General features: G+C 37.4%; 1 protein-coding gene across 1 annotated transcript in view; it reads left to right on the top strand.

Annotated features, from left to right (window-relative positions):
* The first annotated feature begins 1,075 nt into the window (after positions 1–1,075).
* LOC124356580 overlaps positions 1,076–15,736 on the top strand; it is a 337,667-nt gene continuing 323,006 nt past the window's right edge. The window contains exon 1 of the mRNA XM_046807663.1: positions 1,076–1,842. Coding sequence (XP_046663619.1) covers positions 1,375–1,842 — 468 coding nt within the window. The 5' untranslated portion in view covers positions 1,076–1,374. The remainder of the gene's footprint in view (positions 1,843–15,736) is intronic.

Genomic DNA, 15,736 nt, shown 5'->3' with positions numbered 1-15,736 from the left:
CCACTTTTGTGTTCATTACTAATATATCGCTAAATCAAATGTTAGGTATTTTAATGATGTAATGAAACTCTAGTGGTTTAAATATGACTTCAAAATTGCACAAAAAACCCAACTTCGTTTTTGGTTTTACTACAAACAATACGCCGGAATTGCAGGCTGAACATTATGGAACAGTGTTGCCACTTGTAGAGAATTTTCTCGGAGAATTACCCCAAATAAGACAAAGAATTAATACCACCATATCGACTGCACAGGTTAGATTCAGTTTTAACAAGATCCTCGTGTCATTTTATAGATTTAAAGTAAGAGTGTTGGATGAGATAAAATACTGTTGAATCGTAAGTTTAATTTATTTGATAAATCGAAAAGAAGTTTAGCTGGAAGAAGTTATAATAATAAACTAAATCAACGTAGAGTTAAAATTCCATGGACGATTTATTTACGAATCCACGCATTTAAAACAGTTAATTATATACAAGGTGCAATATACATTGTTTTAGTGTAGTGTTTAAGGTTACTAATTTAAATCATCACCTGTATAAGCTTACGAAGTTTCTCTGTGTCGATAAATTGTTAATACCAATTTTACACCTGACTACCCTTTACAATGGCCGGCGATTGATCTGTGCATTTTTCTAAGTGAGGCTCTCAAATCCTGAAACCTACCGTAACAAACTTGTGTGTAATCGATATTCAGTAGGTGAGTGTTACATGGTAAGAACGCGAATATGGTAACCCAAATGGTAACAGTCTTTGAGGCAGCTTATTTTTCAAAAGTACAACGACGAACCCAGTTTTAATCGTGCACGATCATTTGCACGGTATACGGTTGTCTCGATGGGCAGTGGTAAGGTTTGAACTGTTTAGCTCCAAAGTTAACTTGTCATCGTAGTTCATTAACCTCCTCGGCATGGAACAGTCATAGGTCCCGGTAATTTACACTCGAAAAGGTAAACACCGCAAATCACCGACGAGCGGCTCGCTAAGTGTGCCGATATGACGCGGGATGTCTGAAAAAGGGGGGGAGGGTGTGAGGGGGGAGGGGGCACGTGCCGCGGAGTTTGAGTCGCGGACGCCGCGCTCCCCTCTCAGGCTCAGTGCGCTCCTATCCTCTGTGCTGTGTGGTCGTGCGTCCACCGCGCCGGATTGTGCTGCTCGTAGTTGCGACTCGAATTGCAAATTCTGTACCGTTCAATTCTCTTCTGTTAATTTGTGTCGTGTTCAGTTTTTGTTTCCTTTGGATCAAAAATAGTGTTTGGTTTTTTGTGTTTAATTTGTGATGTAGTGGATTTATTTCCGTTTCGCTTTACGCTCGCCACTTTTATTGTAATTATTTCTAATTGTGGTTACCGTGTTGGGTCGCGTGTTCCGACGATGGCTCTGTTGCGTTTGACATTGGTACTCGCGTTGTTGGCGGGTGCCTGTTGTTACGAGGCGACTCACCACAGGCACAGGCACTCTAGGAGTCACTCATCGGAGTACAACCTGGACCGCCTCATGAACCGCCTGGACAGCCACTCCGGGTCGATGTCCACCAGACCGACGGAGAGCGCCAAGCTGAAGGACGTCTTCGACGACTTCGACGAGGAGCCGGTCACGGAGTCGCCGGCGGAGCCGGCGAACTCCCTCTGGGACGACGACTCCCTCGAAGGCACCAGCACCCTGTCGCCCCTGGACAGCGAGCGCTGGGCGAAGATCCTCAGTGGGAAGTTGGAACGGGATAAGCACAAGGAGGAGATAGAGGATGCCGAGGACGAGTTGGAGGAGAGGAGTGAGGAGGAGGAAGGCTTTGAGGATGACCTGGACCACGAGCAAGAGCAGGCGGACTCTTACAGACCTTGGGTGAGTGAGAAGCCCCTGACGTGTTGTAGGCTGTAAAGTAGCTAAGATCGTAATCAGTGTGCAATTTACAGTTAGCAATCATAGAAGGCGCTCAGCTCGGAGCTGTTATCCTTTAACACAATCTAATTAACTGCAATCATTGCTTTGCTGAGAATGCTTTGAGTAATGCTGAATTATAAATTGAACAATCTAATTAATGCCCTTCATTTAACTTAAATTATAACTAATGATATGCAAGTGTACGATTTAGAGTTTAAGTTTGTACATACAATACGTTGTTTCTTTAGTATAGAATAATTTATTTGAAAGCAAGAAATAATATTTTATGAAATGTTTATGATTTCGAATGACAAGCTCAAAAGGGCTCATCTGAAGAACATGTTACTCAAAGAAACAAAGAAAGCTTTGACTTCTAGAAAGAATTACAGAGATGTATTTTTAATGCATCTAAATGTATTCAAGTTAGAGATAGTGCACGATGTATTCTTTAAAATATTTAACCTGTTTCATAATTTCTTTACAAAAAATAAATACAAGAATAATTTTAAAATAGTACCCACTAAATATAAAAAAATTAAATATTACAATTTTAACAATCATTGATAGTTTCTATACTAAACGTACAAACAATTGATAAAAACAATTACTAAATTAAAATTATCGAGTGATATTCTTGAAACTGTTATAAGGATTTTATGCCTGTACTAAAATTTACATGTGCATAAATACTTTGTTTTGAATGAGATCCTCAATTAAATTCTAGAGCTCTGGTGCATCAATATGTATAGCTGTGAAGTTGTATAGTCCGCCAATCCTCGGATAGAAGCTATGTAATAAACGTTAACCCAACTGTCACACGGAGGTTAGGAGCAACCATTGTGTTCAGTTAGACCATAGAGCTCTGGTGCATCAATCTCTGTAGCTGTAAAGTTGTATAGTCCGTCCATTCTCAGTTAGATGCTTTGTAATAAAAGTGAACCCAACTCTCACACGTAGGATAGGAGCAACCATTGTATTCAGTTATACCATAGAGCTCTGGTGCATCAATCTCTGTAGTTGTAAAGTTGTATAGTCCGTCCATTCTGTTAGATGCTTTGTAATAAACGTGAACCCAACTCTCACACGTAGGATAGGAGTAACCATTGTAAACAGTTACAACATAGAGCTCTGGTGCATCAATCTCTGTAGCTGTAAAGTTGTATAGTCCGCCCATTCTCAGTTAGATGCTTTGTAATAAACGTGAACCCAACTCTCACACGTAGGATAGGAGCAACCATTGTATTCAGTTATACCATTCTTGTGATGTACTCTAGCCCGCATTTTTCTTGGGTAGAATCATTCTATGAAGTTAAATTAACCGTCTCAAGTTAGAAAATTCTGGACCCAGGACTCTTAGTTTGTGACGACTACAAGATAGATCTGGAAATACATCTGGAACATCATTATTATATTATAGAAGACATAGTGGGTCAAGTTATCAAACTTATAATTTTGATATTCATTGTGAAACATTGAAGGAGATAGGAGTGGAATATGTTCTAGCGCTAAGTTTCAGTTGGAGCTTCGTTGTTCGATCCAGATGTAGGCGAATGTCTTCGTTCCTAAATTGACTTTGAAGTAAATTAAGAGAACGTAATTCCTGAATACATCATAATGTAAAATCATCTGGAAAACAAACGAATTTCCATAGGCATTCGTTAGGTCCTTAACAAATTTTGTTCTCTTAAAATTGTCGGCTGATGCAATTGACTAAACGTAAAAATATTTTTGGAATCATCGCCAGTACTGATGCCTTCTTTTATACTTATCCATATTTGTCTCTAGTCCCTTGACATCATCAATCAAATGAAGGTCTCCTGTAAGATCAAAACATCTTGTCCGCTTACCATAACCGTAACCATCCAAGGCATCCATAAAACCACCAAACCATGTAGAGCCCGGAAAAACAAAATTGACAGGAACGGATGCTGCCTACATCGCAGCCCACGCAATAAACCCACAATCACTCACCTGCCACTTCAGTTCCTTTCAAACATTTCGTTAAGTGGCCCTTCACGTACTCTTGAAACTAATCTGACACTCATAAATTTGCCGAAATTTAGCAACGGCTCACGCAGCCAAACGCTTTATTGACATCCGCAAAATCAACGTCACAACTAACGCTATTCTAAGGACATTTGATCCATTAATAACGTAGGAGGCACCAATAACGCCACCAAAAATGGTTAAATTAAACTAAATTAACAGAATTATGAAGTTTCCGTTAGAGTTACAGAATTGATTAATCTTTGATACACTGCTTTTTCACTCATTCTCATAATAATTTTATTTAAGGGCTTATCAAGTTAAGGGCGGATGCAAATATTCAACCGAAATTACATCCAGAACCGAAGGTAAAACGCAATGCAGCCAACAAGAGTTCTACAAAATGTAGTACACACGAGATTCGTGAGCATCAAGATTCCCACGAGGAACATTGTGGATTAGACGATGGAGATTAATCCTTTCTTTTTTATGGTCTCCTTTCCCTTCGTCTTCATGAGAAACACTTCAATAGCCTAACTATGTACCTGTGTTGGGTACTCTGGGACAACAAACCTATATTTACTTTAAGTACAAGTGATTTTCGCTAGTCGCTACCGAAACTGACAGCTGTATATGTTGTGTAAAATCAGACAGTTCAATCACTCATACTAGTTAGCAACCACACCGATATTAAAAGGATTGGATAAATGTTGAGCTGAAAATGTTGCACCTTCCTGTGTTGTTAAGCATTTTCCTTCGTCAGTATCAAATGCAAGAATTAGCTGAATCAAATTGTTCTGTATTCTTGCCAGAGACTGTAATTCTCAACTCTGCTAGATAAACAAAAAAATTGATCACCTCTAAATATGTTGAAACACCAAGGTCGACTGGGAGAATTGGCTAAAGTAGGTTGACCCAGCAGTAAACCCAGACGCTGGTATGTAGTCTTCCACTGAGCAGCTTATGGTATACAAAGAAAAATCTTATGATGTTGAACAAGTTTCCCTATTAAGGTCAAATGGAAGAACTGGTTGAGACGAGTGGCCCTGGTGTTATCGACAGTCACTGTGGTCTCGATTGATTACCACCCTGTATGCAAACAAAATGAGTCTATCACAATAATAATATGTTCTATCGTATTACGTTTGAACAAATTGCTCAGACAAGGTCAATAGGTGGAACTGGTTGCGACGAGTGGCCCTGGTGTTATCGACAGTCACTGTGGTCTCGATTGATTACCACCCTGTATGCAAACAAAATGAGTCTATCACAATAATAATATGTTCTATCGTATTACGTTTGAACAAATTGCTCAGACAAGGTCAATAGGTGGAACTGGTTGCGACGAGTGGCCCTGGTGTTATCGACAGTCACTGTGGTCTCGATTGATTACCACCCTGTATGCAAACAAAATGAGTCTATCACAATAATAATATGTTCTATCGTATTACGTTTGAACAAATTGCTCAGACAAGGTCAATAGGTGGAACTGGTTGCGACGAGTGGCCCTGGTGTTATCGACAGTCACTGTGGTCTCGATTGATTACCACCCTGTATGCAAACAAAATGAGTCTATCACAATAATAATATGTTCTATCGTATTACGTTTGAACAAATTGCTCAGACAAGGTCAATAGGTGGAACTGGCTGCGACGAGTGGCCCTGGTGTTATCGACAGTCACTGTGGTCTCGATTGATTACCACCCTGTATGCAAACAAAATGAGTCTATCACAATAATAATATGTTCTATCGTATTACGTTTGAACAAATTGCTCAGACAAGGTCAATAGGTGGAACTGGCTGCACTAGTTGCTCCCAGGTTATCTCTAAGTACAATGATATTCGATCGGTCACCACATAGTTATACAAATAAAATATTCACAATAAAAAAGTTGCACTGTAAAAAAGTTTCTCTGTTAAAACGTTGACTGTGACAGATGACCTAGTTGCTGTCTTATTAAAATAATTATCATAACTAGAGCCACAGTGAAGGTGTTAACAACATATATTATAGCTAGGCAGTTATTGTACAGTAGTAGAAAAACACGTATTATATCCAGACAATTATTTTACAGTATTTGAAAAACGTGTATTTTAGCTAGACAGTTATTGTACATTAGTTGAAAACGTGTATTATAGCCAGGAAGTCATTGTACAATAGTTGAAAAATGTGTAATACAGGTAGACAGTTATTGTAGAGTAGTTAAAAAAACTTGTATTATAACTAGGCAGTTATTTTATAGTATTTGAAACTTGTTTTATAGCTAGGCAGTTATTGTACAGTAATTGAAAAACGTGTATTATAGCTAGACAGTTATTGAAAAAAACGTTTAATACAGGCAGACAGTTATTGTACTGTGTAACTTCGTGTATTATAGCTAGACAGTTATTGTACAGAAGTTGCAAAATGGTTTTGTAGCTACAGTACACAGTTATTGTACATTAGTTGAAAAACGTGTATCATAGCTAGACAGTTATTGTGCAGTATTTGTAAACGTGTATTATAGCTAGACAGTTATTGTACAGTAGTGTAACACGTTGACTGCGGCAGACACCCTAGAGCACTTCCTGTCTTATTAAAATACTTATTATCACTCAAAATAGAGCCGCAGTGAAATTGTTAAGGTGAAATTGGAGAACTGGTTGTGGCAGGTTAGTTACCTCTTAGTTTTCTTAAGATACTTTGGTCTAGCAACTTAATCAAGTTCTGATTTGAATATAAAGTGAGAGAAGTAATGTGGACTAACTTTCTTCCGATAGTGTAATACCCGTCCTGTGGTTGGCTGAGCGTTTGTGAAGCCTTTCACTCAGGGGGTTGGCGAAATTTATCTTCTGCCTCTTGGCACGAGATTGAATTAACCTATAGACTTAAAATTTTGTAAGGAGCTTCTTTTTTGTGTAGAAACCATAGATTTCGATGATCGTGCAAGTGTATGGGATTTAGCTGGGCGTTAGTGTGGCCTAACCCAAATTATCATACTAGTACACGTCTAGTGCACCTCGGTATGGGGCGTTGACTGTGTTTGTTCGTGATAGTCTCTATACTCTATAGGCAATTGCTAGTCATAATAGTGTATGATAGTTAAAATGTTGCATGAAAATTTATTTCTATATAGACAAGATTGGCAAAATTTATTTTCTGACTGTGTATCTATCTATCTGCAGAATGTAATGTATCGCGAATGAAATGAGCTGTAGGTATACTTAGAAGCTTTCAACTTCAGCGAAGCATGTTCAGGAACATGTGGTACTCTTAACGTGTCAATAAAAGAAATATCAACGTGACAGGTGTTGCAATAAAATAAGAGAACCTATGTATACTTTTATTGGCTCTAACTGGACGGTAAAGGTCAAGCAGGAGAGGGATATTCCAAGGTAACACTCAACCATCTTCAGTTCTATTGTTCTTATACTTTAATTGATACGGAATGCAATAAAAGATACACTATAAGTACGTTGTGTCATGTTTGGTTGGAAAAGTTCCCTGTCAAAGTTGAGAGGGAGAATGGTATGAGCCGGATTAGCCAAGGGTATCTTCAGAGACTATAGCTCGTGTACTATAAGAAAGATCAACAGTAAATTTTGGGACATAAAATTTGCATTCTTCATTATTCCAAAGACACTAAAGGTTTTTACCATTTCATAAACTTTTGGTTGAAGGATGTTTAAATGATGGAATATAAAAGTTCAAGAACTTTTTAAGATCTTGTTATGTGGAATTTTACATCGAAGTCAGTTATGAATCAACTAAAAATATTACGTCATACATGTGTATCCCTCGGCTAAGTGATATGAATACTAATTGAGGTGAGCCCAAAGCTATCCTTCGATTTGATGGCAACTCTTCCAGGTCGTTATAAGTAGACTTTCAGCATATTCCTCGATCATGATCAAGTGAGAGTTACGATAATCCAGGTTAACCTACAAGAGCGGCTTCAATTTCTGTAACTGTCGGACTTTGGTCGTGATTCACTCTGTTATCTGGAGCTGACCTGCGAACTTTGAGGTTAGCCGTGATATCAGTGCTGGTTAGTGCTGTTCCAATTTTTTATAGAAATTTTAAGATTAGCTTAAGATTGAGCGTTCACGCGTTACTAAAATAGTAATCGTTTCACTCATTATGTTTGTTTTATTTTTACATTTGTGCTACATTTTTTTGAGAGCAGAACACAGTCACTAATTTAAAAGTATTATTGCGTTATAAATTACAACACAAAAAAGTGTTACAAAATGTTATACTCTACACAAAATTGTAAAAAAGATATTTGTTTAAAATTCTATAATTTTCTTATACTTGAAATATTCCTCAATAACCAAACTTGCGAAGTTCCCTGCATGTGAGGTCTTGGCCTTCAAGATTAATTTTGCTAATGTACCTTATTTCCAAAAAACCTGTCTTGTCCATGACGGTAAACTACCTTGACCCACAAAAATATTGCCGAGTGGGTGGAAAATGCCTCCAGCTAAAGTGGGTTTTGCCCAGATTCTGGTTTTATTCGAACGCAAGAATCCAGTGTGACAAGCAGCTCAACTGCTTGTACAAGAGTAGTTTATATTGTATGTTTATATTTTCTGGCCTGTCTCCAATTTATCAAAGGAGGTCAAAGGTCAAAGGACAACTCTGCAAGGGTTACGGGTTTCAATAGCATGATGCCTGACTCCCTCCATGTCCAATCGAGTTCATCGAAAGACAGCTCTGCCAGAGTTAGGTTTTCAATAGCATGATGCCTGACTCCCTCCACGCCCAATCGAGTTCATCGAAAGACAGCTCTGCCAGAGTTAGGTTTTCAATAGCATGATGCCTGACTCCCTCCACGTCCAATCGAGTTCATCGGAGGACGGCTCTGCCAGAGTTAGGTTTTCAATAGCATGATGCCTGACTCCCTCCACGTCCAATCGAGTTCATCGGAGGACGGCTCTGCCAGAGTTAGGTTTTCAATAGCATGATGCCTGACTCCCTCCACGTCCAATCGAGTTCATCGGAGGACGGCTCTGCCAGAGTTAGGTTTTCAATAGCATGATGCCTGACTCCTTCCACGCCCAATCGAGTTCCTCGGAGGACGGCTCTGCCAGAGTTAGGTTTTCAATAGCATGATGCCTGACTCCTTCCACGCCCAATCGAGTTCATCGGAGGACGGCTCTGCCAGAGTTAGGTTTTCAATAGCATGATGCCTGACTCCTTCCACGCCCAATCGAGTTCCTCGGAGGACGGCTCTGCCAGAGTTAGGTTTTCAATAGCATGATGCCTGACTCCTTCCACGTCCAATCGAGTTCATCGAAGGACGGCTCTGCCAGAGTTAGGTTTTCAATAGCATGATGCCTGACTCCTTCCACGCCCAATCGAGTTCCTCGGAGGACGGCTCTGCCAGAGTTAGGTTTTCAATAGCATGATGCCTGACTCCTTCCACGTCCAATCGAGTTCATCGAAGGACAGCTCTGCCAGAGTTAGGTTTTCAATAGCATGATGCCTGACTCCCTCCACGTCCAATCGAGTTCCTCGGAGGACAGCTCTGCCAGAGTTAGAGTTTTCAATAGCACGATAGCCCAGCCAGATGTTATTAGCGATCTCACGGAAGATGACTTCCAACCAAAATTATAAAGTAAACTCTAGAGTACATGCCAAAGCTTACGAGATAAATGAGATATGAATCAGGGTGAGAATGGAGTTTGTCAACTACATGGTTAAAACGTTATGCAGCCTGGTTTAACACTTTTCTTCCTCTTTGTGTCAAACACATTGAAAGGTAAAAACCAGACCGGATTCCACCGGGAATGTGTTCATCTGTCCATTTGCGAAAGGGGAAGAATCCAGTGTTTATCAAAATAAAAAAAAAACTACTAAAATAATTCTTTATTTATGCTTAATTGTTATTTTTAAATTTACATTTAAATCTAAAATAACTCCGAAGCGTAACTATTATGTAAATTATTAGTCGAATGGCGATTCATTATTTTGCATAGGAAAACAATGACTAACGTATTTCAGTATTTCAAATAATAAATTTTGATATAAATTTACATAATTGGAAAATTACATATACGGATAGAGTTCATGTGCATTGGTTGGTGTCCACTGTAAGCTCATGCGCATAAATATTGGATGTTACGTGGCTGAATTAGTCTTTCAACCGTAAGGTTGCTTGTAACACTCATCTCTCGCATTCATCTATCAATTACTAAACATCAGGGATAAATCAGCGCAAGAAAAAAAATCGATTTAATCTTCGTTCTCAAGTCTATTACACATGACTGGTAATAGATTTTGATAATCGATTTAATCTTCGTTCTCAAGTATATTACAAATGACTGGTAATAGACTTGATAATCGATTTAATCTTCGTTCTCAAGTCTATTACACATGACCACATGACTGGTAATAGACTTGATAATCGATTTAATCTTCGTTCTCAAGTCTATTACACATGACTACATGACTGGTAATAGACTTGATAATCGATTTAATCTTCGTTCTCAAGTATATTACACATGACTGGTAATAGACTTGATAATCGATTTAATCTTCGTTCTCAAGTCTATTACACATGACTGGTAATAGATTTTGATAATCGATTTAATCTTAGTTCTCAAGTATATTACACATGACTGGTAATAGACTTGATAATCGATTTAATCTTCGTTCTCATGTCTATTACACATGACTGGTAATAGACTTGATAATCGATTTAATCTTCGTTCTCAAGTATATTACACATGACTGGTAATAGACTTGATAATCGATTTAATCCTCGTTCTCAAGTCTATTACACATGACTGGTAATAGACTTGATAATCGATTTAATCTTCGTTCTCAAGTCTATTACACATGACCACATGACTGGTAATAGACTTGATAATCGATTTAATCTTCGTTCTCAAGTCTATTACACATGACTACATGACTGGTAATAGACTTGATAATCGATTTAATCTTCGTTCTCAAGTCTATTACACATGACTGGTAATAGACTTGATAATCGATTTAATCTTCGTTCTCAAGTCTATTACACATGACTGGTAATAGACTTGATAATCGATTTAATCTTCGTTCTCAAGTCTATTACACATGACCACATGACTGGTAATAGACTTGATAATCGATTTAATTTTCGTTCTCAAGTCTATTACACATGACTGGTAATAGACTTGATAATCGATTTAATCTTCGTTCTCAAGTATATTACACATGACTGGTAATAGACTTGATAATCGATTTAATCTTCGTTCTCAAGTCTATTACACATGACGGGTAATAGACTTGATAATCGATTTAATCTTCGTTCTCAAGTCTATTACACATGACTACATGACTGGTAATAGACTTGATAATCGATTTAATCTTCGTTCTCAAGTATATTACACATAACTGGTAATAGACTTGATAATCGATTTAATCTTCGTTCTCAAATCTATTACACATGACTGGTTGATTAGGATTTAATAGTAGGATTTAGATTACCACAAGAGCTCACGAAGTTAAGTCAGTCCCTGGAGTACCTTATTGAATTGTAGTCATGATCTCTATTTCTATGCATTCTTCTTGTATCTTCTTTTCGTACTCTTTTCATTTCTTAATTTCTACCTTTTGCTTTAATGGAAATTAAAAAGAAATTAAATATTAAAAAGGGTTAAATTAACAGCTATCATAACACAACGGTATGTCTTAAATAATTTCTAGTACTAATTTACATGCTAACCATGAAAATACATTTCTTTTATCGCTTAATTTACATAATTATAGAAATCATTACTGCACCGGTGTATTAAAGAGTATTCACATTTGCCTGTAGACAGCAGAACTGTAGAAATTGTTGACGTTTTAACAAAGCTGTAAAATAAATTGTTTTGAAAATTTGCAAGATACAGAGTTTATGAAGTTAAGTAGGTTCTTAAAGTTCTGTGATAAAATATAAGAATGATCTCTATTTTTATGTCTTCTTCTCCTATCTTCTTTTCGCGATTATTCATTTCTTAATTTATACCTTTCACTTTGGTGGAAATTAAACAAAATTCATATTAACAACGGATTAAATTAACAGCTATCGTATACTAATGAATATTCATATTGGCCTGTAAACAGTAGAACTATAGATATATCTCCTAAGATGATTGACGTATTAACAATAATTGTAAAATAAATTTTGTTTTACAAATTTGCAAGATACAAAGTTCTCTTATTTACATAAAGAAATGATGTCGCAATAAGTCGATGTAGGATAGAAACGGTTGACCTTCTACAAGTAAATGTAATATAAGTAAATACGTTGTTTAAGCCTTCAATATGTCTTTGTCAGACAGTTCTTCACTTAAAATAGAATGTAAATATACTTCAAATACCATCACGTTTTCTAAACTATTATAATTGTGATCATAAATATTCAAAATAGTTTGAATAATATATACAACCAAGAAGTAGAACCTATTTCTTGAATAAACACGTTCTGGGCTCCGCCATTTGCACATAGAAAATGACTTCTCTATCCACATACACGACAGTAAACATAGCTTTTATCGAAAGCTCTGCTCTTGGTGCAATAGTAGATTGGATTTTGCAAACAATTTTATCGTTTTTACAACAACACATTGTTGAGTTCCATACCAGTTAAAACAAATTTATTAATTGTGTTTAAAATAATATTTAGCCACTTAACCCATTTCTCACTCTTTTTTGCGTTTTCTCATCAAGTAGTGACGTTTACTAATGAGGTATCAAACGACGGGTTATTACTTAATGTGAATAAACCTCCATAAGCTACCATTTTTGGTTTGAAGTAATATTCAACAATAACCCCACGGGGGAACTGTCATTTTATACATCTTGATGTAAGACGAATAATTATCAAAAGTTGACTCCATCTAACATAGCGTCTTGCTGGAAATTAGAATTTTAATTTAGATTGAACGGCACCCATTTTGGATACATAAATCCAATTTTGGTTTTCTTGGTGTCGTTGGTTTTGTCTCATCAAGATCTTTATTGATGGGTCATTTCATTAATATTTTTGAGTTGCTCTCCACCCCAACTTTTGTGAGGGGTAGGCCTGTTCTATAATGCGATCAAGTGGTATTTATTACATATCTCCAAGGATATGCTCAACCTCAAAAGTTAAGGTCGGAGAGAGAGTTTGAACTTTTCGAACAATTAGTAGGCCTACGTTAAGTAAAATCATGGCTAATATCATGGCTAATGATGTCATCCAGCTTTAAACAAAAAACATGTAGGTTTTCACAGGTATAGGAGTAGAATTCCTTCGAAAAAATATTTTAAATATAGAACGTAGGCCTACTCCATACTAAATATCAGTTATAGAAACTATATAAAATAGAAAATAATATTGCAAACTAATATAAAAGGTTTTGATAAGTTTATGTCGTATGTAATTCCCATGTTGTATCCGTCCTCATAAATATGTCGCGTCTTACGTTATACTCATACTATACTCTATTTCACACTATGTTCATACCAGCGTCACACCCTATGTCGTACCACATGTCCAGGACATATCCAATGTCAAACATACATCTACTGCATCAGGTCAAGTTTGTGTCAAACCCGTGTCGTGCCTATGCCATAACTATGTTACATTTTTATCGTATCGTACAAATGGTTATCACCTATGGCATATTTTGTCGTAATCATATCTTATGTTACATATCTAAGTGACGATATATGTCTAAATATGTCGTATAGCATATCTATGTAGTACCCTATGTTGTAATTCATAGTATATACCCGCGCAATACATGTCACGATGTCGTACGCAATATCATTGGTTATAAGTACACCGTGTGTACCCGTAAAACACATGTGTCGTTTCATTTGTCTTAGCGATGTCGTACGCAATGACATTAGTTATAAGTACACCGTGTGTACCCGTAAAACACATGTGTCGTTTCATTAGTCTTAGCGATGTCGTACGCAATGACATTAGTTATAAGTACACCGTGTGTACCCGTGCAATAAATATGTGGTTTCATATGTCATAATAATGTCTTACGTAACTATGTCAAATCGAATTTACCCGTGCAATAAATATGTGGTTTCATATGTCATAATGATGTCTTACGTAACTATGTTATATCGCATGTACCCGTGCAATAAATATGTGGTTTCATATGTCATAACGATGTCGTACGCAATGACATTAGTTATAAGTACACCGTGTGTACCCGTAAAACACATGTGTCGTTTCATTTGTCATAGCGATGTCGTACGCAATGATATTAGTTATAAGTACACCGTGTGTACCCGTAAAACACATGTGTCGTTTCATTTGTCTTTAGCGATGTCGTACGCAATGACATTAGTTATAAGTACACCGTGTGTACCCGTAAAACACATGTGTCGTTTCATTTGTCATAGCGATGTCGTACGCAATGATATTAGTTATAAGTACACCGTATGTACCCGTAAAACACATGTGTCGTTTCATTTGTCTTTAGCGATGTCGTACGCAATGACATTAGTTATAAGTACACCGTGTGTACCCGTAAAACACATGTGTCGTTTCATTTGTCATAGCGATGTCGTACGCAATGATATTAGTTATAAGTACACCGTATGTACGCGTAAAACACATGTGTCGTTTCATTTGTCTTTAGCGATGTCGTACGCAATGACATTAGTTATAAGTACACCGTGTGTACCCGTAAAACACGTGTGTCGTTTCATTTGTCATAGCGATGTCGTACGCAATGTTGTACTTATACTTTGTATGCCATAACTATATAAACGAATTATGATTTTTATCAGATCGCTTTGTACATTATTGTAAAACAGTAATGAAATGTGGTTAAAACTATTAATTACAAGTAATAGGATAAACATTGATTCAAACAACTGGAATTGTACCGTACTTTAAAGTACAAATGAGCTCCTTTGTTACAACTTAATATCGGTTCGTGCTGCACGGTGCGGCACGGTTGAATAAATCAGACTGTTTTATTGTCCTCAATGTAAAATAGTACAAAGGCACTTTCGATAAACTCGCTGTGACATTTACCAATTACCTAACAAAACTGTTCTATCGGAAACATGAACGCCAATTTCGTTGAAACTCTGACTTGTTCACAACTACAACGTAGCGTCCCTCAGTAACGAGCTTGTTTCAATAAATGCAGAGGTTTAATATTTCTTCCTCCTGATGTCACGCGAGTGTGTCAACTGAAGTTTTCCACTGTCGTCGTCTTCAACTTTGTTTCACTGAAATATGAGTGAAATATGAACTCTGAATATGTGGTTTCGAATACAGTTACGAGTAATTAAACCTTGTTAACATAGCTTAAATACAACTAATACATTCGACTAATCACACACTTCCTAAACCGGTATGCATTTACCCAGCTGGGATCACTTCTGGCTTTTTTATACCTTTCAGTTGAACCTACCACTGGGCACAGCAAAACCCGATGTGTCACTTAAATCTGGGAAACCTTATGTATGTCCAGGAGCGGCACATCACAAACCGTAAATGTCGAGATTCTGGGGTGCAAGGGTAGTTCGGTAGGTGTAGTCTACTGTGGGTGATGACTGTTGGAGTTGGTGGGGTTCGTTCCATAAGTATCAGAGGTTCTTGCTAGCCTCAACAAGAGCGTGCCACTCCCTGCCTGCTTTGACTGGAGAGGCTGGTTCAGAGCTGGCCTTCCCTTCTTCCTGGGGGGACATGACTTTGAGATTAGTGCCCTAATTCTTCCTCATGGATCTCGATAAGAGGTGGCCCCTACCCCCTAACCTTACCTATTCTGAATATCCAGTCATTCCGGAAGCAGAACTAAGGCTCTTACAGGGCTAAGTGTAATTTATGGCTAAGTGTAGCTTCCTGTCCTAAGATAACAAAAAAAAAAAAAAAAAACTAAGAATCTGCTCGTTAT

Source organism: Homalodisca vitripennis, chromosome 3 (genome assembly GCF_021130785.1).
Source record: "Homalodisca vitripennis isolate AUS2020 chromosome 3, UT_GWSS_2.1, whole genome shotgun sequence".
NCBI classification, from domain to species: domain Eukaryota; kingdom Metazoa; phylum Arthropoda; class Insecta; order Hemiptera; family Cicadellidae; genus Homalodisca; species Homalodisca vitripennis.
The sequence above is the reverse complement of the archived record's forward strand: the minus strand, read 5'-3'. Positions and strand labels throughout refer to the sequence as shown.